Source organism: Thalassophryne amazonica, chromosome 18, assembly GCF_902500255.1.
Source record: "Thalassophryne amazonica chromosome 18, fThaAma1.1, whole genome shotgun sequence".
NCBI lineage: Eukaryota > Metazoa > Chordata > Actinopteri > Batrachoidiformes > Batrachoididae > Thalassophryne > Thalassophryne amazonica.
This window is the reverse complement of record NC_047120.1, coordinates 56,196,760-56,223,008: the sequence shown is the minus strand read 5'-3', so window position 1 is coordinate 56,223,008 and position 26,249 is coordinate 56,196,760. Positions and strand designations below refer to the sequence as shown.

General features: G+C 38.9%; 1 protein-coding gene across 2 annotated transcripts; it reads left to right on the top strand.

The window, feature by feature from the left end:
- Positions 1 to 690: 690 nt before the first annotated feature.
- LOC117530958 (circularly permutated Ras protein 1-like) lies at positions 691 to 26,249 on the top strand. Of its 2 annotated transcripts, XM_034193923.1 has the most exons (21): positions 691 to 851; positions 1,059 to 1,165; positions 2,881 to 3,129; positions 7,082 to 7,306; positions 9,021 to 9,158; positions 9,472 to 9,552; positions 9,643 to 9,716; positions 10,466 to 10,648; positions 10,744 to 10,785; positions 13,000 to 13,089; positions 14,602 to 14,753; positions 14,858 to 14,939; positions 16,598 to 16,728; positions 16,810 to 16,894; positions 17,021 to 17,127; positions 18,735 to 18,847; positions 20,391 to 20,502; positions 20,738 to 20,878; positions 23,341 to 23,434; positions 24,890 to 24,916; positions 25,040 to 26,249. In XM_034193923.1, the coding sequence occupies exons 2-21, from the start codon at positions 1,075 to 1,077 to the stop codon at positions 25,127 to 25,129; spliced, it is 2,307 nt and encodes a 768-aa protein (XP_034049814.1). In that variant the 5' UTR covers positions 691 to 851; positions 1,059 to 1,074; the 3' UTR covers positions 25,130 to 26,249. The 2 variants fall into 2 exon arrangements, with proteins under 2 accessions (XP_034049814.1, XP_034049815.1); XM_034193924.1 differs by lacking the exon at positions 2,881 to 3,129.

Below are 26,249 nucleotides of genomic sequence, written 5' to 3'. Positions count from 1 at the left end.
GACAGCATGTGTCCCTCACCCGTCCTCCTTCACAGGCACGATGTGTCAAACCCAGGCGCGGTCCTCAGCGTCTCACAAACGAACGTCACAAGGTCGAGTTCCCGGCAATTCTGCTTGAATCACTCATGGCTTAAATGCAGAACGCCATCTCATTATCTGCTGCAGCTGAAAGTCTTTAAGTCTGCACGTGAGCATCATCCACAGGTGCTGCAAATCATGCTGATGAGGGTGGAGGACTCTTCTGCCAGCACCTTCTCCACAGACAAAAACCAGTTTGCATACCACCTGGAGAGCAAAGAAAAGAAAAGAACACCAAAATGTCCAGCCAAACCCCCCAACACACAACAGATATTCCATTATTACTACATCAATCCTGTCAATATATATATATATATATATATATATATATATATATATATATATATATATATATATATATATATATATATATATATATATAAGCCTTCTTTCATAGAACTTTTGTTTATTACCATGTATTAATGGATTTTAAAGGACACCACCAGCTTGACTTTTTTGTTTGTTCATTACCTGCACCACACTCCTCTTATCACTTCAGCTTTTGTTCTACAATCATTTTATTTGCACAAGGAAGGTTTCCCCAGAATTGTGCAATGTGCAATAACCCTGTCAAAGCCAGACGTTCTGCACCTTTGTACCCGACCTGCAGCGACATCATAAGACTGTTGACGAAAAACCCGTTGAACAAGGTGAATGCCATTCAGATAGAGAAAAACAATTCATCACCACATAGTCTAAAACATTTCTCATACTTTCTGAGAAGGTTTCACCTTGGACAGACCATCCAGTGAACACTGAAAGGATTTAAATGTGTAAGTACACTTATCTTAAAGGATTTGACTTTGCGATATGTTCTTTGAATTTAATGGCGTGTCAACTTAAAAATGATGTTTGCCCAGTAAATGTGCATTGTGAATACTTTGGAAATGGATTGTACTTCTATAAGATTTTTATTGATAAATTCAACATATCTGTTTCAATATGTGGAGGGTCTATTAATCATTTTAATTTTCTCACAGGTGGTTAGATTCACAAATGGAATTTGCCTGCGGGTTCGTTTATGTTGCACCATCACCGAGTCAAAAGGACGGTCAAGGATCCGGTGGCAATGGTTTTAAACGTTCAGGTGTGATTTCAGAAGCTTTTTAAAACACTGACACTGGTCTAAAAAAAAAAGAAAGAAAGAAAAGAAAAGAAAAAAAATATTAAAAGCAGAGATCCACTTTGGGGCTGACACTCAGAACAGTTACTACACTGAGTTTCACCAATCTAGCCTATAGAGTCAAATGCATTCCTGGGCCTAATCTTCTTAATCTAGTACCATTGTTCTTTCAAGAAACGCATCAACTCCTGCTGAATACAAGTTCAACTAAAAGCACTCTGAGAAATGTAGAAAATCAAACAGGGATAGTTGGAGACAATGGCACTTAAAGGGGACATGCTGTGCAAAAAATTTTATCTACCTTTTTCAGTTAAATACAGTTGAGGGTTCTTGTTAAACATCCTCAAATGCTGACAATTTTCTATAGTTCAGCAGTAAAATCAATTGATATCAGTAGACTGATATATTCTAAGAACAAATCTGGATATTGAACCCCCTGGAATTTTCCCCAGGAGAGCCATGGTGGCCATTTTCCAAAATGGTCTCCATTTAGTATTACAATTTCTATAAAGAATGTGTCACCTAGATATTTCTCTTGCCAGAGACTAGTCATTTTCTCCAAACCATTAGGATTTATATAGATTATTTGTGACAGTCATTTTGTCCAAAACAGTCAATATGCTACTCATTTCGGTAGTCATTTTGTATTTGTATTTTGTATTGTTCATGTCCTGCTTGTTTGAAAATAGTATATATTGCGAACAAAGCAGCAATTGCTTGAGAGCTGTTTATGGAAGCCATTTTGCCCAAACATTGTCATATTGGTCATTTTCCTTTTCAATGACATAGTTACTTTTATGGTAGTACAATGTACTGCTTCATCTATTATCTGATTATAGCTTGAACTGGTTTAATAAATAGAACAACATAAGCCTTTATTGAGAAAGCAGCCTTGGGGAAATGATATACTTTTACCTTTTCACATTTTACTTGTCTCTAAACATTTCTACTAATTATTATTCAGAATTGTTACCACAATGGCCACCATATTGATTATTAACCAAAAAATGACTACTATAAAGATGAAATGCTCAGTTCTGGTACAATATTTGATGCAACTAGCCATTCTAGATAATGCCACATCCCCTATAACTGCAACATTGAATGGTGGCCATTTTGGAAAATGGCTGCCATGGTTTTTCTGGGCAATACATATAAATTAAGATGAATAATGAATAACCCCACAAACAAAATACCAAAATGACAATATTGTACCTTCAACTGGATATACACATCATAGTCATAGTATCCAGATTTGCTTTTAATATATGTTTAGTGTTTTTAGACAAAACTGCCCAATAGTTTCATGGCACTGGGCTCGTGCTTGTACATGTAGAAACCAACGTGATATAAGATAAATATGGGCTAGAAACTGCTCATTTTAGACTTTTATTTTGTATTTGCTTGCATGAAAATGTGAATATATGACAGATTTAAGGAAAAGATGGTGCGGCGCAGAGTTTCAATATGTAACAAACTGACAATATGTACTGGTAACTGTGCGGAAGTATAGTTCTTTATTAGTAGCATTAATCGCTGGCAGTTTTCCCCCTTTACAGGTCAATGATCATCACAGCTCAATAGCAAATTATGTTCTCTGACTGTAACCATATAATTTTTATTTTAATGTATATTGCAGTCCTCTGGAGATAAGACCTTTTTGTTTACATGCTATTTAGCTCTCCTCCCTCCCATCCGGATTCGTCCGAGCACTGCTCCTCCACCTCCTCCAACATCCACCACAGGCACACAAAAATCAACCCCTAACACTTTACCCATCAAACCCAGTGAACAGCTGGAAAAGAAGAACGTGAAGAAAGATGGGAACCCTACACCCATCTACGAGAATGCAGAATTTCTCTCCAAATTAATGGCAGCTGCGAACACCAACAGAGTCAGCCAACAGGCGAGCCCTCACCAAAAGAGAGGTAAAGCCTGAACCACTTCATAGCTTCAAAACACTTTGTTCAATCACACACAAGAAATTGACATGCAGCTTCACACACTGCTGCATTTTGAGCTGAAATGATCGCTTAATATTTCTGCTTGTAGCTTATTTTGAAATTTCCAAGTGTTTTTTTTTTTCTTTTTTTTTTCTGAGCTTTTCAAAGAACAGGGTGCATTTCAATCAAACACACATAAAAATTGTATGTCATTTTGTTACGTCCTCCAAAGACATAACAAAATCAGTGGCTTCTGTCCGTTAGTGGGATTACATCAAAACTACTGCACGGATTTTGATTAAATTTTCACCACATATACATATTAGGCCATGAAAGAACCCATTAAATTTTGGAGGTGATCCGGATCTAGATCCGGATTCTGGATCAAGTTTCACTTTACATAACCTTTGAAGGATTTCTTCAAAACTACTTCATGGATTCTCACCACATTTTCACCACAGATACATATTAGGCCATGAAAGAACCCATTAAATTTTGGAGGTGATCCGGATCTAGATCCGGATTCTGGATCAAGTTTCACTTTACATAACCTTTGAAGGATTTCTTCAAAACTACTTCATGGATTCTCACCACATTTTCACCACAGATACATATTAGGCCATGAAAGAACCCATTAAATTTTGGAGGTGATCCGGATCTAGATCCGGATTCTGGATCAAGTTTCACTTTACATAACCTTTGAAGGATTTCTTCAAAACTACTTCACGGATTCTCACCACATTTTCACCACAGATACATATTAGGCCATGAAAGAACCAATTAAATTTTGGAGGTGATCCGGATCCAGATCCGGATTCTGGATCAAGTTTCACTTTACATAACCTTTGAAGGATTTCTTCAAAACTACTTCACAGATTCTCACCAACGTTTCACCACAGATACATATTAGGCCATGAAAGAACCAATTAAATTTTGGAGGTGATCCGGATCCAGATCCAGATTCTGGATCAAGTTTCACTTTATATAAGCGTTGAAGGATTTCTTCAAAAGTAGTTCACGGATTCTCACCAAATTTGCACCACAGATAGATATTAGGCCATGAAAGAACCCATTAAATTTTGGAGGTGATGCGGATCCAGATCCGGATTCTGGATCAAGTTTCACTTTATATAAGCTTTGAAAGATTTCTTCAAAACTACTTCATGGATTCTCACCAAATTTGCACCACAGATAGATATTGGGGCATGGAAGACTCCACTAAGTTTTGGAGGTGTTCTGGATCCAGACTGGCGGACATCAGAAATCTCTCATTGCTCTTTTTTTAAAATTGGTTTTGAGATTAGCCATTGCTGTTGATACGGTACCATACGCAAACTGCAAATTAGTATTAACGCAGCACTCAGTTATTTAACTAACCTGAACCCTAACAATGAACAATGTTTTTACCTTGAAATTGACCAATTGTCACCTCTACAGTGTGGAATGAATCGACCATAACACATTCTTGCAGTGACACCGTGCTGAGAAATGATGTCCTTGTTTGATAATGTGAGACCTGGTTGCATGCCATACGAACATCCTTGTGAAAAAAAAATATGGTACCGTATGCAGTTGTCTTGACATTTAACTAGCACATTGCCCGTGAAGATCCACAGGCTGTAGATTGGGTAGTGTTCATAAAATAAGTAGCTGACATTTTTCAAGGGTGGTAATAAATTCTGCAAAGTTTCTATAATGGTTTTAACTGAAAGTGCAGGAAATAATGAGAAAGTTTTGTGAAAAATTGTATTTATTATTTAGCATATTTAGTTAGCTTGTTCAGAGTTTGTTTGATTACCAGGTACTGATTAATGGGGATTTCAATGTCCATTTTTCACTGTTGTTACCTAATACCCTAATTTCTCAAAAAAAAATATTAGTCCTATCAACTTTTCAAACCATTTTCTCTACGTTCATCCTTGACCCAAAATACATTAGCATACCAAATGGCAAAAGTCAGCTCTCCCCAGTTTCTCTGTGACCGAAATTACACATGTGCACAAACACAGAGGTCACTTTGCTTTTAATATATAGATTTGCTGCTTTTTGAGTAAATAATGTGTTTTAATTAGGCAATACTAGACTTCTACTCAGTTAGCAATGCTAGTGACTTTTTTTTTTAGTTTACTATGCCGTGTCATTTTTTTTTTTTTTTATCAAATTCTGCTTCACTGAAGAAAAGTGGTTCCAAAAACAGCTAAATAGTTTGCAAGCAATTATAAGGTAAGACTGTATAGCACAGTCCTTTCAATTAACCTTAAATTTATTTAGCAACTAAATGTTTTTCAAAGTGGCGAGCTAATCATGTAGCAACATCAAAAACAAACTTGTTGCTTTTCTTTACTAGTATGTGATGCATTAGCAAACCTTCTATGACAGTTAGCTGCACATTAATGCTATAATATTACAGAACCAGCCATAAGTGTTGAGGTCACCATGGTAACATTTGCATCCATTTTCCTAGATTAGGCAGATGAGTTGCCAATTTGTACTGTAACTGTGAAAAGTCAATATAATCTGACAGATAAAAGAAGCTACTATGCGTTACACTTCAGTAATTACACCCCGCGCAAACAAAAATGCGGGAGATAAGGCAGGAATCTCCCATTTTGTCTGTCCTTGAATAAGGACATATAACAAGGTGATGGTCTAGAGGTCCTGCTGGGATAGGCTCCAGCTGCCCCGTAACTGTGAATTGGAGTAAGTGGGTATAGAAAGTGGATGGATGGTCTAGAAGTTAAAGCAGTGGGCTTACAACCAGTGAACCCTTAGTGCAGTTCCCCATGAGAAAGAAAAATTATTTAAGCCCCTCTGACAACATCCTCAATCTGCAAGTTGCACCTAATATGTGAGGCATCATTGTAGCTGGGGGTAAGCTGGGGGTCTTGGGGCCGCTTTAGGCCCCCAGAAGCCAACGGTTTCTAGATAAGCTCAGATGCATTCTGAGCATCCAGAACAGTAATTTTAATGTTTTGAAAAGACCATAAAGTGGACACCATTTGACTTATGCAATTTGAAACTGTGGATATAAGTACTTTATTCTGAGAATAGCCAGCATTGATTTTTTTTTTAACATCCTGGTGTAAATAAGGTATCACCACATGTGTAGAACTCAAAAAGAATGATAGGTTGAGTTTTCATAATTATATACTAATTATTAACTATTGCATACTGTATTTTTTTTCAAGATTTGTTTTTGCATAAGTTTGAAAAAAAAAAACAGATCATAAGTTTAGGATAAATTACTTATCATGAATTTAATTTTCAAAGTGGCACTAATGACAACACTCATACTGAACATAATTTCGCTTGCATAGACTGATTTTGGAGATCAAGCAATAATTGCAGATGGGCTTTCTGAGGTCCCAGATAGCTTTTCTGATTTCCTTTTCTAACTTTCAGAATTTAGTAAATCAGCATATGGTCCATTGATACATATGTGTAGACACTAGTCCCTAGAGGCAAGTATTTTTGGTTTCAAATCTGGGCAAATGCAGTCCCAGAAAATTCCAAATGTGACAAACAAGAAACAGGTGTTGTAAACAAGTCAATGCTGCTAAAAATACGAACTTGCAGGAACAAAGATACTATTCTGACATGGTTTGCACTTAAGACTGGCATAGCATGTTTCAAGTACACACATATATGTCAGAATGTGGGGGGACATACCATATTCTGCCCCCCCTGGTTGAAAAGGTGGGGGGGACATGTTCCCCCTATCCCCCACCAAACTGCGCCCATGCAAACGTGTTAGACTCTTTAATACAGGATTTGAACATTAATATGTCATCACAGAGCAGGGGGTATCATTTTGTGAGCTTGCGCATAGATCTGTATTTACTCCAGCTGTAACTCAGTAGTAGATGTCAAAAGCTGTTTAACACACTCTTTTTTCTTTCTTCCTTGTTTTTTTTTTTTGTTTTGTTTTTGTTTTAAGCTTTGTTTCCACCGCATATGAGACCAGCCAAGTCATCTCCTTACAGCCAACCACTGCCTTTCTTTGTGGCCAACAACCAGATCTATGACCTTCCCAGAGATGAGCCTGATTTACATACTCATCTCTGTGACCCAAACTACTCATACGATATCCCAGAAGACCGTGGGGGCACCGTGAAGCTGCTTCCTGAGCTGCATAATACCCCTCTGCCAGCACAGACAGCAGGTGATGGGACAGCAGTTTTTCATTTTACCATTTATTTAGAGTTGTACTCAACTCTAGCCACTTTGACTTTGACTTTGAACGTACAGTGCATCCAGAAAGTATTCACAGCACTTCACTTTTTCCACATTTTGTTATGTTACAGCCTTAGTCCAAAATGGAGTAATTTCTACTCACAACGCCCCATAATGACAACATGAAAAAAGTTTTTTTATTATTATTTTTACAAATTTATTAAAAATAAAAAACTAAGAAATCACATGTACATAAGTATTCACACCCTTTGCTCAATACCTTTCCTGATGCACCTTTGGCAGCAATTAAGATCTTCCTGAATATGATGCCACAAGCTTGGTGCACCTATCTTTGGGCAGTTTTGCCCATTCCTCTTTGCCGCACCTATTAAACTCCATCAGGTTTGAAGGGGAGCATCGGTGCACAGCCATTTTCAGATCTCTCCAGAGATGTTCAATCAGATTCAGGTCTGGGCTCTGGTTGGGCCACTCAAGGACATTCACAGAGTTGTCCTGAAGATACTCCTTTGATATCTTGGCTGTGTGTTTAGGGTCATTGTCCTGCTGAAAGATGAACCGTTGCCCCAGGTAAAGAGCGCTCTGGAGCAGGTTTTCATCCAGGATGTCCCTGTACATTGCTGCATTCATCTTTCCCCCAATCCTGACTAGTCTCCCAGTTGAACAACATCCCCACAGCATGATGTTGCCACCACCATGCTTCACTATAGAGATGGTGCCTTGTTTCCTCCAAATATGACTCCTGGCATTTGCACTAAAGAGTTCAATCTTTGTTTCTTCACACCAGAGAATTTTGTTCCTCATGGTCTGAGAGTCCTTCAGGTGCCTTTTGGCAAAGCTGCCATGTGCCTTTTACTAAGGAGTGGCTTCCATCTGGTCACTCTACCATACAGGCCTGATTGGTGGATTGCTGCAAAGATGGTTGTCCTTCTGGGAGGTTCTCCTCTCTCCACAGGAGAATGCTGGAGCTCTGACAGAGTGACCATTGGGTTCTTTGTCACCTCCTTCACTAAGGCCCTTCTTCCCTGATCACTCACTTTAGACGTGCATCCTGCTCTAAGAAGAGTCCTGGTGGATTCTAAGTTCTTCCATTTACAGATGATGGAGGCCACTGTGCTCACTGAGACCTTCAAAGCAGCAGAAATATTTCTGTGTACTTCCCCAGTTTTGTGCCTCAAGACAATTCTGTCTTGGCAGTCTACAGACAATTCCTTTGACTTCATACTTGGTTTGTGCTCTAGCATGCACTGTCAGCTGTGGGACCTTATATGTAGACAGGTGTGTTCCACATCATGTCCAGTCAACCGAATTTACCACAGGTGGACTCCAATTAAGCTGTAGAAACATCTCAAGGATGATCAGTGGAAACAAGAGGTACCTGAGCTCAATTTTGAGCTTCATGGCAAAAAGGCTGGGTTGATATGTACATGTGAGTTCTTAATTTTTATTATTATAATTTTGAATAAATTTGCAACAAAAAAAAACTTTTTTCACATTGTCATTATGTGGTGTTGTGTGTAGAATTTTGAGGGTGGGGGTGGGGGGGGGGAATTTCATCCATTTTGGAATAAGGCTGTAACATAACAAAACCTGAAAAAAGTGAAGCTCTGTGAATACTTTCCGAATGCACTGCCTTTTTAAGATTAAGTAACTTAAAATTACATCTGTTTTATTTCAAACATTAGCTTCATCCGTCCCTTCAAGACCTTCATTTATGAAGCCAATACCAGAATACATAGAGGTGTTGTCCTCATCATCATCTCGTTCATCATCTCAGAAGTCAACCTCAGCGTCACCTCCTGTTTCAAAAAAAACTAGTAAAGGTACAACTTCTATCATTCCATCAAGGAATAAAATTATTATTATTATTATTATTATTATTATTTTGTTTTTGTTTTGTTTTTTATTTTTTCCAGTCCATTTTTAATTAACCCAAGTCCTCCACCCACTACTGGTATCTTATGGATGGTTATGTCCCACATTCTGAAAATCTCAATCTCAAGGCTTTTACGTATATTTAGTTTTTTTTTTATCTGTTAAGTGTATATGTTTTATTTTGTTTGTTTGTTTTTTTGTTTTTTGTTTTGTTTTTTTTAACATTTTTCATATTTCTAATCTTCCATATTCCAACATCAGGATTGGAGCATAAAGGGCCTCTGATAGGAAATCCGAATGTGATCCTTGTCAATTTAGGAAAGCTGCTCTCAGAAGAACGAGGTCAGGAGGTATCACCATGAAAAGTTACACTGGGTTTCCTTCCACTTTCAGCTTTGTAACATTCCCATATTGTGTCATCTTTGTTTTCAGTACAGCCCATACAAGGAGAACCCACCTCCTGCTCCCAATGTGGCTCTGTGGTGGACTCCTACTATACCAATGTGGTAATTCTTTTATTTGTCCTATTTATGATATATTGTACATAGTAACATTATTAAGGAGCTTGGCTTTCCAGTTTGAAAAATAACAGGAAATCTCTTTTGCAATCACTAGTGGGTGAATGACAAATTCCTCCAGGCAGTCAAGTAGATGTTTTATTGACTATAACATAATGAAACATCTGATTGAGATTAGTTTGATTGATTCTAGCTGTAAATGGGTTTGTAAAGTACCTGTTGTTGTGAAAACCTAAGAACTCACAGAAACCAACTGCACACAGTTTTTGAGATTACTCAACTTAAAAATTTTATAAATAAGTGAATGTCTGTACAACCTCAACACGTCTGATGGCCAAGTCCAGGAAGTCACTGAAAGTCTGGATTTTAGTTTTGATCCAGGACATTTGCAAACCCAGTTACTCAATCTGTATCTCAAGTGGTGAAATCAAGGTATCCATTGTTTTTTTTTTTCCAAAGGTCCATGATGGTATACATTTTAAGTCATTCAGGTTAAAAAAAAAAAAAAAAAAACAGGTTTTGAATGACACACAGAGATAGAAAGTGATTATAACATCAGACAAGTGACAGTTATCTCAGAAGAACATTGCCTGGTGCCTCCTCAGGCCAAAAACTCCACATGAACTGCAAGAAACAAGGTCATTTACTGAAGATTTGCTGCTGTGATTAAGCCAATTTTGATGAAACTCTGCTACTGTTGGGTCTGTCTCTTCTTTTAATCACTGTTTGATCTACAGGTTAATGGGTGTTACTTCTGCCAGTCTGAAAAGGTGACCAACCTTCCCAGTGAACCCCTGTCCTGCCCAAAATGCAACCAGGATGAGCTCTTCCACCTCAACCCTGATGACAAATTCCAGACCACAGACACTATTCTGCTCTTTTGCATTGATATTTCAGCTTCCATGAGCATCACCTCACAGGTAAAGTCACATGACTCACACTGTTTGTTTTACTTTTGGTGCTTTTTTATATGCTGGCATTTACCTGCAGTGTGTTTTATCACTGTTGTTTTAAGGTGCTTTTAGGAGAACGTCATGTCTACAGATCCCGTATACAGGTGAATATTTAATTTTTTAGCTGTCATGGGTGTTAAAATCAGCAAAATGTAATTCGCATTAAATCAGCATGTACAAAGATTTGCATGACTTTATGACTGTCTTCCTTGTAATGATGCATATTTAAGGAGGTCATATGATCCATATCTGGTGACTTAAGCTGGCTGTACACTACACGATGATATGATAGAAATACACATTACACCAAGATTGGAGAGATATGCATGTTATATTGCAGTGTGTGGAGTATTTTGGTTCAGACCACATAACAGCAGTTTGAGCATGTTCAAAACTTCTACATGACTGGTGCCACATTTGGCCACAGACAAAACAGAAGTGGCCAAAAGGAGAAAAAAATAACACACTCACCTGTGGCCAAATTGCCACCATCCATCCATCCATCCATCCATCCATCCATCCATCCATCCATCCATCCATCCATCCATCCATCCATCCATCCATCCATCCATCCATCCATCCATCCATCCATCCATCCATCCATCCATCCATCCATTTTCTTCCCCTTTATCCGGAGTCGGGTTGAGGGGGCAGCAGCTCAAGCAAAGCTGCCCAGACCTCCCTATCCACACACACCTCCCCCAGCTTCTCCGGGGGAACCCCAAGGCGTTCCCAAGCCAGCCGAGAGATGTAGTCCCTCCAGCATGTCCTGGGTCTTCCCCGGGGCCTCCTCCCAATGGGATGTGCCCGGAAAACCTCTCCAGCGAGGCGTCCAGGGGGCATCCGGAAAAGATGCCCGAGCCACCTCAACTGACTCCTTTCGACATGGAGGAGCAGTGGCTCGACTCCGAGCTCCTCCCGAGTGACCGAGCTCCTCACCCTATCTCTAAGGGAGCACCAGGCCACCCTGCGGAGGAAACTCATCTCGGCCGCTTGTACTCGCAATCTCGTTCTTTCGGTCATGAGTCAAATCTCATGACCATAGGTGAGGATCGGAACGTAGATCGATCGGTAAATCAAGAGCTTTGCCCCCCTTCTCAGCTCTCTCTTCACCACGACGGTCCGATACAGCGACCGCATCACTGCAGATGCTGCACCGATCCTTCTATCGATCTCACGCTCCATCTGTCCCTCACTCGTGTACAAGACCCCGAGATACTTAAACTCCTCCACTTGAGGCAAGGACACTCCACCAACCTGAAGAGGGCAAAGCACCTTTTTCCGGTCAAGAACCATGGCCTCGGATTTGGAGGTGCTGATTTTCATCCCGGACGCTTCACACTCCGCTGCAAACCGCCCCAGTGCACGCTGAAGTTCCTGATTTGGCGAAGTCCTGAATTGCCATCAGATTTCTGTAAACAATTTGTGTGAGGTTGAGAGGCACATTTCTGTAGTTGAAATCCAAAATTAGAACAGCCAAAAGAAATATGAAAAATCTCTTGAAAATCACCTTGAAAGGACCAGACTTCCATGGTGCACACAGGAAAATGTCCACAACCATAGATCCTTGGACTGACCAGAAGGCATAAAATAAATAAAAAAATTAATTATAGAACTGGAAATGCTATTGTGAGTGAGCAACATACAATTCCTTCCTACGGATTGATTATTTCTGTGCATTAGGTAAATAATTAAATACCTTCGGCAGCACATGCGACCAAGTCAGTGAAAAAGGTGAGGCAGACGCTGTCAGTCGCCTTCCCACTGACTGAACTAAATCTATAATAAATAAATGTGTTTCTATATTTATTATTATCCACATAAATACCCAGTGATAATGATAATAATGCACCTCACATAGGGTGTTATTTTATATTTTGTGTGTCAATTTTCTGAGTCTGCTTGGCAAAATGGTAAAGTGCACAGAAAATAATCAAACAGGAAGTAAACGTATAGCTTATGCACACACAGTAACATTTTGAATGCTTTGAAAAACATGGCCTTGCTGCAGGATTATTTCTTCACTCAAGGTCTGCATTGACCACATACGAGTATGGGACAACCTTCTCCTCTGCATGAAGAAAGATGCTGTCATCTGTAATGCCCACATTACAGCACAATTGCATCATATCATCATGTGGTATACGGATGGTTTTACTTTCTGAAGTGATATGATCCTTGTTAGTGTGTGCTATGGGCAGTGGCATATTCTATGTTAAATGACTGACTGAAATAAGGCGTAAAATAATATCAGCTGTTTAGAAATGTTAAAATGCAGTTGGTGATTTTTTTTTTTTTAATCAATGTATTTCAAACAGTTTGTCCAAGAAGCAGTATTACAGTGTGTTAAATCATTAAGTGAGCAACAACCAGAGATGCAAGTGGGACTCATCACTTTCAACAACGAGGTACAGAATATACTATATATATATATATATATATATATATGTGTGTGTGTGTGTGTGTGTGTGTGTGTACTGTATATATATATATATATATATATATATATATATATATATATATATATATGTGTGTGTGTGTGTGTGTGTGTGTGTGTGTGTGTGTGTGTGTGTGTGTGTGTGTGTGTTTTATTTCTAATTGTATGTACTCTTATTTTAATTTTTTCATTTAAATATTTTAAATGATTGATATTATATTGTTGTTACTGTATTTTATTCTTTTAATTACTTTGTTTATATGTATGGTGTTAGGGTGCAACATAAAATAACTATTATGAATTTTTTATATTATATTAAATATTTTATGCTTGATCTGAAAAAAATATTGTCTGTCTCTGTTTTTACATTAAAACATTAATTCATTAATTTTTTGATGCTTATCTGGGTTTGAGTTGCAGTGGCAGCAGACCAATCAGCTCCACCCACACTTCCCTATACTCATGAAAATTGCCTAACTCTTCCTAGGGATCCCAAGGTGTATGATCCCTCCAGTGTGTCCTGGGTTTTCCTCAGAGATCTCCTCCTGGTTGGACGTGCCTGGAAGACCTCCCTAGTGATACAACCAGGAGGCATCCTCCAGCTGTCCAAACCACCACAGTTGGCTGCTTTCGATGTGAAGAAGCAGCAGCTCTACTCAGAGTCCCTGTTGGATAATTAGACTTCTCACCCTGTCCCGGAGTATAAGCCCAGATACCCAATTGAGGAATCTCATTTCCACTGCTTGTATCCACGACTTTGTTCTTTCGGTCATTACCCAAAGCTCATGACCATAAGTGAGGATAGGAGTGTAAATCAACTGGTATATCAAAAACCTGGCCTTCCGGGCCAGCTCCTTCTTCACCACAACAATCCGGTACAGTGTCCATAAAACATGAGGCACAGTCCCAATCCATCTATCGAATTCACACTCCAACCATTGATAAGACCCCGAAATTCTTAAGCTCCTCCACTTGGGCAGTAACTCCCTCCGACCCAGAAGGGACAATCCTCCCTTTTCTGAGAAATAACCATGGTCTCATATTTGGTCACAGTTGACCTCAAATCTGCCCATTGTGCATTGGAGGTCATTGTCTGATGACAGAACCACATCATCTGTAAAAAGCAAAGGTGCAATTCTGAAGGTAACTGAGCTGGACACCCTCCAGTCCCTGAATGCACCTTGAAATCCTGTTTACGGACATCATGAACAGGATTGGTGACAAGGGGCAGCCCTGGAGGAGTCCAACACCCACTGGGAACAGGTCTGAAGTGACTGAACCTCCCACCCCCACCCCACCCCCCGCAGGACACCTCGAAGGCCCACGTCTAAAAATACTTCTGTTAATTTTTTTTCTTATTGGGTTTTTTTATTATAGTTTTACTGTAAGTCAAAATGTATGTTTACTATCAGCACTGTGAGACAAGCAATAATAAAATGTGTGATTATTACTGCTGTTCCTCCTCTGATGTTTGCATTGCCAGGTGACAATACACGGATACAAGGATTTTGCATCCCGTAAGCTGAGCGGTGCCGAGTTGGCTGACAGCGGTTATCTTAAAAACATAGCAACTCAGTTCCCTAGTCCGCCGCCACTGTGTCAGATGAAGGAATATTTATGGAATGAAATTTGGGGGTAAGAACAAATACCCTTGGGGTGGTTAGATTAGAACATAATGTGATAACATGTATGTCATGTAAATAATACATGTATGCTGTGATTACTCCATTTTCTGAAAGATTATCTGCTTTCGGAACCACAGCTCTGGGTCCAGCTGCTCTCATAGCAGTCACCATGGCATCAAGACTGCCAGGGTCAAAGGTAACACTTAACTCTTATTTAGATGATGAACATTTGTATATATCTTACACGTTTGCTGCTGATATCCTGAATTATATAACGGCTGAGTGGATCCTTGTCATTTGATTGGTGCTTTGTATGTCACGTGACAGGGATTATTTGTCCCATTTGTGTTGCGTTGCATTAAGCGTGCAAATATGGTTCCATATGTTTTGTACCATTGCACACTGCGAACCTCGCCCACGCACACAGTAGTGGGGGCGGCATTTGGCTATACATGGTGGAGTTTGTTTTGATGGTGGACGACGATTTGAAGGAGCTAATTGACGGCGCTAATTCTTCTAACACACACACAAAACAATTCTAATCCAATTACATTTGTTCCGCAAATCTAAATGGTTAATCGTGTGAGATTTCCGACCATAAAATATCGCATTGACAGTGGCAAAATATTCAACCATTTCACATTTGACGTATTACTTTGCACCCTGATCGCGTTGCTACACAGATGTCAATAATGGCGCTGTCAGCTGAGAGCGAGAGAAACGACGTATTACTCAGCACACTGATTGCGTTGCTATGCAGATGTCAATAATAGTGCTGTCAGCTGAAAGTGAGAGAAACTACGCTGTTGCTATGGTAAACTTCGCCGACCAAATTACTTACAGAAAAATAAAGCGTGGAAATGATGGAATTGGATGAGAATGGGAATAATCCCCTGTCTGATGATTTGCGGACATTAATGCTGGATTTTACAGTCGCAAATTGAGTTTTACAAAGGCGTTTAACTGGCAACATGTTTGCAGACCCAGTAAAATAGATATTTGCAACCATAATCCAGCATTAATTTTTTGCTGGACTGAGGAAGTACACAAAGTCGTTTTTTTTGTTTTTTTTTGGAAGTATCATGGACTATCTAACTGTTCTCCAAGTTGACTGAGAACAATTTTGGACTCCTATTTAAAATTCATGTTGGACTGGTGATCTCAAAGCAGCAGTAACGCACACCAAAATGGAAGTCCGATTTCTGCTGTTTATAAATTAATATAATATCAAATGGCAATAATCTGTTTTAGCTGTTATATAAAACAAATAATGAATGTTTGCAGATTCTTTCAATAGAACAAATATTTAATTCAGTGAAAGCTGGAATGTACCATTCAACTCGGCTTCACCTCGTTGAATGGAACCTTCTGTCTTTTACCTCATGAAATATTCGTACCATTGAACTCATAAACATTCATTATTTGTATAGTATTATTTGTTTCATGACCTAAAACACATCTTTGTTAGGCTAAAATACTTTTGTCTAATAATACAAGCGCATTTAATTAGAAGAACTTATTTTTTTATGTTAACCTGCTGACACAATACATTTAATTAAAGTCAATGGTTAAAACTTATGTAATTACTTAACTGCTGTCAAATGTAAAATGGGAAAAGGCTGTTGGCCAAGCGGTTAAGTGCGCTCATTTCCAGAGTGGAAATTCTCCATATAATGTGAAGTTGTGTCAGGAAGGACATCCGGTGTAAAACTTGTGGAAAATCAAAATTCAGATCCACCTTGAATTGAGTTATTGGTGTCAAATGTAAAATACACACCCTGAAAGTGCTTTAGAGGTTTTTTTTTTTTTTTACTGTGTTCTAATCAGTGTACTCTGTCCCTGTTGATCTTGAAGGTGATTATCTGTACAGATGGGAAGGCCAACACAGATCTAGGGAATCTAGAGGTGGAAGACAATGACGCTCGCACCCTCCTCTCATCCACCATCTTCTACCAGAACTTGGGCGAATATGCTGCCGATCATGGGTCTGTACAAACATCCATGAGAAGAGTTATGTCCCTTTGCGCTGTGGTGAGTTTCATGCTGAAATATTCTTCTTCCACTAGTGTGACAGTGTCTGTGATGTCCATAGCGGGAACAGACTGCAGGCTGGATGAGCTGGGAAAACTCGCCGATCGCACTGGAGGGAAAGTAAGCGAGAAATACTGTCATGGCATTCGTGGTAATGTGTCTCGTCAATTACAGTATGTCAGATTTTTGTTCATTGCCACCATTTTTCTCACACTGTGTTTATGTGCGTGTACAATCTTTTTTTAGGTGGTCATTGCAAGACCTCATGAACTTCACCCACAGTTTGAAGAGATCATTGAGAACCGGCCGATAGCTACACACTGTGGAGTAACGTTATTGCTGCCCAAAACACTGTAAGAAATTAATATTATAGAAATACTTAAAGAGGTCATGATATACATCTTATAAACATGTTCATATTGGCCAACAGGTGTTTAAAAAACAGACTAATCACAATGGCTGGTTTATCGTTTTCTTAGTTTTCGCTAAGGCCATAATGCTGTGCCATAGTAATAATGATACTCAGCAGTTTTTAGGTGCAGTCATGTATCATTACAGACTAAATAATATATCCTTTGAGAAAATGAAAATGTGATAAACATGTAAAAAGTAAATTATATCTAAGGTGAGCTAATCAGAAAATGGATGATTACATTTTCCCGATTTGTAAAAATGGTGACTTAAAATTGGATTTTTTTTTTCGATATCTTGACTTCTACTATAAATAAGATAGGATTTTGATTCCAGTGGCTAGATACACATTTTCAGCGGCAATGAATCCAATAGGGCCAGTTAGAAAAATGTACATGTGGGCAAAGTCGCATTTATGAGCTGCCATCATGGATAATTGATTGACTTTGCCCACATGTGCATTTTCATAATTAGGACCATTGGATTCTGGGGCCCTGCAAAATGTGTATTTAGCCACTGGAATCAAGATCCTAGGTCATCTATAAACCACTATTATTACAAATCCAAGATAGCCACCATGGCTGCTTACGGGAAAATGGAATAATCTATTTTCTGATTGGTAACTGTGCGCGTGTTTCAAAAATGTATACGTTTACTACGTAATCTCCACAAAATTAAACTGAAGGAGGAAAGGAAAACTAAACTGACTTTTAATACAATCACTGATTTTCAAATATTCTGTCTCACTGGGATGCTAATTGGCACCTTTTTGTTGTCTTTTTCATTATCCTGTCAGTGTTAATACTGGACTATGTATTGCTGTTTAGCTCCAACATTTCTTTCATTGCATGTCCTATAAATCGTGCGTCATGCTTTTTGTTTTGTCTTGTTTGAGTGGCCATAGCAGATGGCCACTCACCGAGTCTGTTCTGCTTGAGGTTTCTTCCTTTAAAAAAACTAACCACCTGAGGGGAGTTTTTCCAACCGCTGTTGCCAATGTGCTTGCTCATGGGGTGAATACAGTCAAGACCTCAGTGCCATGAGGTGACAACTTATAATAATTATACACTGTATTTATACATTTAATGAGATTATGTAGCTATGAGAAGACTGTTAACCACTAGTCTCTGGCAGGCTTCTTTACACAGAAGCTACCTTCATCAAGCATGTGATGTTAGGATTAAATTTCCTTTGTGAGTCTATAGCACACACACACACGCACACGCTAAGTGGGCACGTCTCACAGACCAAGCTAAAGTTCACATGTGGACCTTTGTAACATATGACCCACATGTCTCCAATGAGGTTTTTGCAGACTACAGCAAATGTTGCTTATTGCAACAGAGCTTTCAGATGAACACACATAGTGGGACTTGGAGGATATTTAACATGAACCCGCAGTCATATCTAATTTTGCAGACTATAAAACCTTTAAAAAAAGAAATATTCCTAAATCTTGGTGTAGGTTTTGGCACATTAAAGAGCACAAAGCAAAAAATAAATGAATATCTGAGCCAGTAGTCATGATTATTATTCTTTTACGCTCTAGACGTGTGAAAGGAGAGCGAGAGGCAGATCATAAAGGGACAAGAGAGGTGGGAAATGTGCCGCCAAATACGGAAATCACATTCCAGTTTGGAGCCAAAGATGCCAAGACAGGAGGTGAGAAAAATGACCTTAACCAACTGGCACTTTCAGTTGGGTGTCGTGCCGCCATTCAGAAATGTCACAGGCAGCAGCATGACAGGTCGTGCTTGACTTCTATTATTGCATCCAAGAAAACTTGAAATGACAGTCTGATGACCACACTGGGAAGTCTGTGGACACAAGTGCCATGTTTCCCAAAAGCATCTTACTACAAATATAATCTTAGATCCACTGTATAAATATGGAGGCAGTTAGGCTGGTAAGTATAGCATCAATAAGGATGTATGTGTTGTGGTTAGAGGTCCGGATAGGACAGAACCGGTACAGGCTATGGACCCAAACTCTAGGGAGCAAGGAAGAGAACTGGTTGTGAATGGAAAAGAGATTTATTTACAATAATAATAAATGAACAGAAAGTGCTGAGCTGGGGATGCCTGCAGAATGGAGAGTCAGCCTGAATGAAGCGGTGGAAAATATGGGGCTACAGGTCAATCCGGCTTTAAAGGTGGAAAACGAGCTGGGATCCTGGAGTATATGGAACTGGTACCGGAACCAGGTGGAATGCACGAGTCGAGGACGAGAAGAAACAGAAGTAAGTGATACACTCGTAACTCAGGCTTTAACAGTTCACTGTACACAGTGGTGGGCAAGGTTCTGCTAATTATCAAAGCTAACGTTTTCGTTAGCAGATTAGCTTTTCAGATAACTTTGAAAACCATCAGCGAACCAATTAGCTTCCGATAAATTTAGTTCTGATCACTTTTAGACTGCTAACATATTTTTGCGGGCATAGTAAAAAAAAACTTAACAGTTAAAAATATGTGTAAAGTCTGGAATCAAAGATTTTAGTGCCTACTGTTATATGTTTTGTAGCAGACAGCTGGCCATGAATGATAGAGCTCTATCCTCTACAGGAAGAGGAGAGCTGACTACCAGAGAGAAAGAAAGAGAACAAGACAGGGGGGAGATAACCTATCTTCACACCATACAGACTTGCCGGCATATCACTGGAGTCATGCACAGGCAGACAGTTTTGACTTATGGTTAAAATTTTAAACAAACTAATTCCAGACAAGTTATTGGAATTAACTTCACGCCTGTCATTTTACAAAATGAAAATATCAGCTATATGTTTTAGTTCTAAAGTAATCCACTAATTTTGAAGGTTTTAGCATTTAGACACACATGCCTCAATGCATTATGGGAACATATAGTTTCCTGACATCAGTGGTTGCTTGGTAGGTATAGCCGCATTACTGAAACGTGTGGTGGGTTTTACAAATAAATCTGTATTTGTAAATATGTAATTTTTTTCCCTTTTCTTTTTATTGTTGTTTATGCACCAATGACACCAGATCAAATTCTTTGTATGTGAGAACTTACTTGGCAATAAATTCTATTCTAATTCTGATTTAACCTGAATGAGAGTCGAGAAAGATGCTGGAAAAAGTTCCTTTTCATTTGCTAACTGACATCCCGCAGATGACAGAACAGAACTGTGAGTTTTCATTGCATTTTAAAGTGTTGCGTATGTGTTTGTGCTGCTTTTTGGGATCAGTCCCGGCCTCTAGCAGCCACGTTTCCATCCAGCTCCAGATCAGGTACAGGCTGAGGAACGGACAGATGATGCTCAGAGTAATAACCACAGAACAAGAAGTTACTGATGACAGGTAAAGACACTGTTCACATAATCACAATGCTTCCGTTGTTTAAATACCATTTTGTGCTTTACTTATCATAACTGTGCATATGCTTGTGACCTTTATGTACAAGTGTGACCTTTTCTCATCAGCAAACAACATTCTCATGCTCATCCTACTGCTTCGTTTACTGAATCGGGATCATAAATCATTTCATGAAGGATTTGGGTAGAGAGGCTCATAAAAGTGTGACCCTCTTTCTCAGCTCGGTGGCGCTGTCCCGTCTTTCTCTGGCCATCATCCAGCTCAACTCATCACAGGCCACCGCTGCTCTGGCTGTCAGAGGCCGCTTCCTCGATGCCATGAAGGAAGGCGAGCTGCAGAGGAGGCTTATCGAGAGAGAAATGTGAGTTACGAGACACAGAACGAGATTTATGGCTATGAATAAAAAAATAAAGGCTCATCCTAAATGGTAAATGGACTGCATTTATATGGCGCTTTTCCATCTACATCAGACGCTCAAAGCGCTTTACAAGGGCCCTTAGTGATTTTCCAGTCAGGCGGGGATTTGAACCCATGATCTTCTGGACTCAAGCCCAACACCTTAACCACTAGACCATCACCTCCCCTGCAACATCCTGCAACATCCTGCAACATATTTGCAAGAAAATGTAAATAGTCTTACCCTCTTCATTTCTGCAGCTTTGGTGTGCTTGTTTTCAGGATTGGCTACTCATAAATGAAGCCAATATAGCGAATTAGCAGAATTCTCAATGCTGCTCTTGGTCTTTGAGAGATCTTTCAAGGTGTTGTGCATGACTATCTGCCACTAGATGTCACACTACCAGCCACATTTCAGGACCAAAACAGAGCTTCCCTCTTTGGGCCATTCAGCAGTCCTTTGTCAAGGATAATTTAACAATAAGGAACAGCGGTTAGAGGCCTTTAACAGGTTTAACAGTTGATGGTCTAGTGGTTAAGCGTTGGCCTTCAGACTAGAGGATTCTCTGTTCAAACCCCAGCCTGACCGGAAAATGACTAAGGGCCCTTGGGCAAGGGCTTTAATCCCAGAGTTGCTCCCGGTGTGTAGTGAGCACCTTGCATGGCAGCGCCCTGACATTGGTGTGTGAATGGGTGAATGTAAGGCATCACTGTAAAGCGCTCTGAGCGTCTGACGGAGCGTTATATAAATGCAGGGAGAAGCAATGATTATACAGAATAGGACTCACATGCAGTGAGCGTGCATGCACAACCAGTATTTCTATGTAAACAACGAACAGAAAAGCTGAGATTACAACACGCACAGGTGTGTCGCTTCATTCTCTGCAGGATGCCATTACGCTACTAAATCTATACATAGGAAATTGTTGGAATCTCTATTAATGGTCCAAATGCCATTTAGGATATTTCAGTCATTTCCACCAAATAATAAAAACAGTGTTTGCTGAGGAATAAATCCATCCATTTTCTATACCCACTTATTCCAGTTATTCAGTTATTAATTCCAAATTTATTAGTAGTAGCAAGTCCCTTCAGCTTCTCCCTTTTTTCAACCCAGAATGAAAAAACAGGCAGAAGCTGAAGTACTTACTTTTTGTCCCCCGTCATGAAATAAGGGGGACCATTGAAATGGACTCCGTGCAAGTCACATTTCGAACGCCCTAGATTTCCCGTTGCCCCTTTCTGAGACATTACTTACCTGTATCATGTTGTAAATTGACACAAATGTGACATATAGGCATATGACCTTGACCCAGATTTCAAAGGTTACAGCCAACAGACACACATCTAATTTACACTTTTTCCTCTACAAATATCAAATCTAGAACTTACGCTTGTATTAAACACCTACAGCAAATCATGTATTCTGACTCCCTTTAGCATGCTACATTTGACCTGGAAGCTCAGGGTCAAGGTCAAACATGCAAATGGATAAAAAAATAGAACTTTTGGGGTATATTTTGCTTTATCAGCACCAAATTTTTCTTCTAAAGCCTAAATTTGCATTGATCACCATATCAAATCATTCATCCCAGCTACCCTGTGCCAACTGCATTTGACCTTAGGGTCAAGGTCACGCATAAAAATGAATGAAAACTACTCTTTCCCACTCATTTTCACTGTCTCCTGCCATAAAATAGGACCACAGAAATTGACTCCATTCATACTCATTTGTTTATTTTGTTACCATGCCGCATCAGCATAACAGGCGGGGCACCTCAGCCAAGTATTGGCTTGTTCATTGTTATTAAAAGTTGAAAAAGCTTTACAAAATTCTGGCTGTACTTTTTAAAAGTACAGTTGAGTCAGAAAGTTCTTTCTTTCGCCTTCTCTGTTTTTACTCAGCCTAACGACAGCAGATTTGGTATGGATGTGCATGTTGATTTGGCACAGGTTTTACTTCACATGCCCTTACTGACACAACTCCACATTGTGCCTAGAACAGGCATCGGTGATCTTGAATCCGGAAACTTATATTTTAAAAGCCAGTGCATTAACCACTTGGCCACCATGCTGCACCAACCAGAAAACAGAAAGTAAACGTAAAATAATAATGATAATCTAGTCACCATTCATACATAAAAGAAACCTCATAGCTCACATTTAAAATGTTTGTTTACATCACACTTACTGCTGATTTTACTGGAAGTCCCTCATAGAGTACTGTTTGGACAGATGTCATGATCATAAGTCTCACAGTTTCGAGTAGTATACAGTTTATTTTATGATCTCAAATGTTCTGTTCTATTTCTTTTTTGGCTGGCAGGCAGTAACTGTTTGAGTGAATGCATGTTATTTATGAGAATACAGTATTTTCATGATGGACAGATGCTGTAATGTGCTTTGTGTATTTTTCTGTGGTTGCAGAGCACATAATAGCAATGCAGAGGACAAACAAACATACGACGACTGGATTCAAGCCATGGAACCGATACACAGAAACATACATATCTACACAAGAGTGAGGCATATTTTAATATACATATATATAACTCTGGTACATGTGTGTATATATACATACACACACACACACATATATATATATATATATACACACACACACACACACACAGTGCATCCAGAAAGTATTCACAGCGCTTCACTTTTTCCACATTTTTTATGTTACAGCCTTATTCCAAAATAGATGAAATTCATTTTTTCCTCAAAATTCTACACACAATACCCCATAATGACAATGTGAAAAACTTTTTTTTACGTTTGCAAATTTATGAAATATATTTTTTTAAAAACTAAGAAATCACATGTACATTAAGTATTCACAGCCTTTGCTATGATGCTCAAACTTGAGCTCAGGTGCATCCTGTTTCCACTGATGGATGTCAGAGCACAAACCAAGCATGAAATCAAAGGAAAAGTCTCAAGCAGGGCTGGTGCTAGCCATTTGGGTGTCCTAAGCACACATGCTTTGTGGTGCACAAATCTGGGGAAGGGTACAGAAACATTTCTTCTGCTTTGAAGGTCCCAATGAGCACAGTGTCCTCCATCATCCGTAAATGGAAGACATTCAGATCCACCAGGACTCTTCCTAGAGCTGGCCACCCGTCTGAAGTAATTGATCAAGGGAGAAGGGCCTTAGTCAAGGATGTGACCAAGAACCCAATGGTCACTCTGTCAGAGCTCCAGCATTCCTCTGTGGAAAGAGGAGAACCTTCCAGGAGGGCAGCCATCTCTGCAAGAATCCACCAATCAGGCCTGTGTGGAAGAGTGGCCAGATGGAAACCACTCCTTACTAAAAGGCACATGGCAGCCCACCTAGAGTTTGTCAAAAGATACCTGAAGGTCTCTCAAACCATGCGAAACAAAATTCTCTGGTCTGATGAGCCAAAGACTTCAACTCTTTGGCATGAATGCCAAGCATCATGTTTGGAGGAAACCAGGCACCATCCCTACAATAGGGCATAGTGGTGGCAGCATCATGCTGTGGGTGCTTGAGAGGTGCTGCAAAGAGGAATGGGCAAAACTGCCAAAAGATAGGTGCGCCAAGCTTGTGGCATCATATTCAAGAAGACCTGAGGCTGTAATTGCTGCCAAAGGTGCATCAACAAAGTATTGAGCAAATACTTATATGTGAGTTCTTAGGGTTTATATATATATATATATATATATATATATATATATATATATATATATATATATATATTTGCAAAAATTAATAACAAAAACTTTTTTCATGTTGTCATTATGGGGTGTTGTGAGTAGAATTTTGAGGGAGAAAATGAATAAGGAATACGGCTGCAACAAAACAAAATGTGGGAAAAGTGGTGTGAATACTTTCTAGGTGCTATATATATATATATATATATATATATATATATATATATATATACATATACACACACACACACGCAGTTATTTATTATTATCATATATCTTAAACAAACTCTTGTTTCCACAGAGGAAATCTGTCCCTTCTGACTCACAGGTAAGGTGTAAAAGCATTGAATGAATGCATGCATTATCTTTGCAAAACACTTGTGTGCATTAATCATAAATCTGATTTATCTGTTTTGAACTGGCTCTTTATTTTTTCTTCTCCTCCCACCAGCCTCTTACAGATGTTGGTGCAGCGCTGCTCTACACCCTGAAAAATAGCAACACAAAGTCTGTCACACTGAGACACAAGCATAAACCTTAGCCAAACATAATCTGTACATATTTCAGACCGTGAAATGAAAGTTTGTGGCATTATTACTTCTGTCATATTTATACTTTTGTTAAATCTATTTTGAAATCCTTTCACAGTTGGTTGTCCCAGCTGCTGAGGAAACACAGTATACATGAGTAGGAATGTAACACTATATGAACCTAAATGTATCTTTTTATACAGATCACGCAGGGAAGAAAATTACTTTACATTATAAAGCTGAGACCTAACTGTGTAAGCAAAATATCAAATCATATATAAATGTGAATGCCCTTAGTAAAACATAAATCTGCTCATGATGATGTATTTATGAGTTCTTTTACTGTAATTGTTGTGTAACTATATGTGTCAAATGTAAAAGACGTTTTAAGCACATAATTTTCATCTGGATGGTTCACATTCCTGTCCTGTCATTCCTCCTGTCTGAAATGAAGATATGAATTACATATGGACCATAAATGCAAGAGGCATGCATGCATACATACATACGTTATGAATCAGAGTTGCACCATATATGCAAGTCAATGCAAAAATAAATAACTTATAATGCTTACATTCTTCCAAAAACATTGCATTTCAGTGCTCCAATTACATTCCTTTTGGCCATATATATATATATATATATATATATATATATACATATACACACACACACACACAAGTTGCCCAAATGCAAAAATATATAAATAATTTGGAATGTTTGCACTACTCCAGCAACATCAGATATGACTACTTTCACAATATTCATATTTATATTTTAAAGATACAATGAAGCAGATTTGCACCACAGATGGAAATGGCCCAAGTGAATGCAAAAATAAATAAATATTTCACAATGTTCACGCTACTCTAAAAACATCAGACTAGCACTCTGACCATATTAACGGCTTTCACATTTTAAAGACATAATATGATTCCAATTTTGACCATGTATAGGGGTGGCCCAAATCAATGCAAAAATAAACATTTGGAATGTTTACACTCTTCCCAAAAGAACACTTCTCAGAGCTCTCACTACATTTACAGAATTCACATTTCCAGAGATAACATATGAATCAAATTTAGGCCATATCAATTTTTTCAAAAAAAAAAAAAAAAAAAAAGAAAAAAA

Coding starts and splice junctions, on each gene's coding strand:
- LOC117530958 (XM_034193923.1), top strand. CDS start 1,075: ATGGAATTTGCCTGCGGGTTCGTTTATGTTGCACCATCACCGAGTCAA. Junction 16,729..16,809: donor GAATATGCTGCCGATCATGG/GTCTGTACAAAC, acceptor TTCTTCCACTAG/TGTGACAGTGTCTGTGATGT. Junction 20,503..20,737: donor CAAGAAGTTACTGATGACAG/GTAAAGACACTG, acceptor CCTCTTTCTCAG/CTCGGTGGCGCTGTCCCGTC.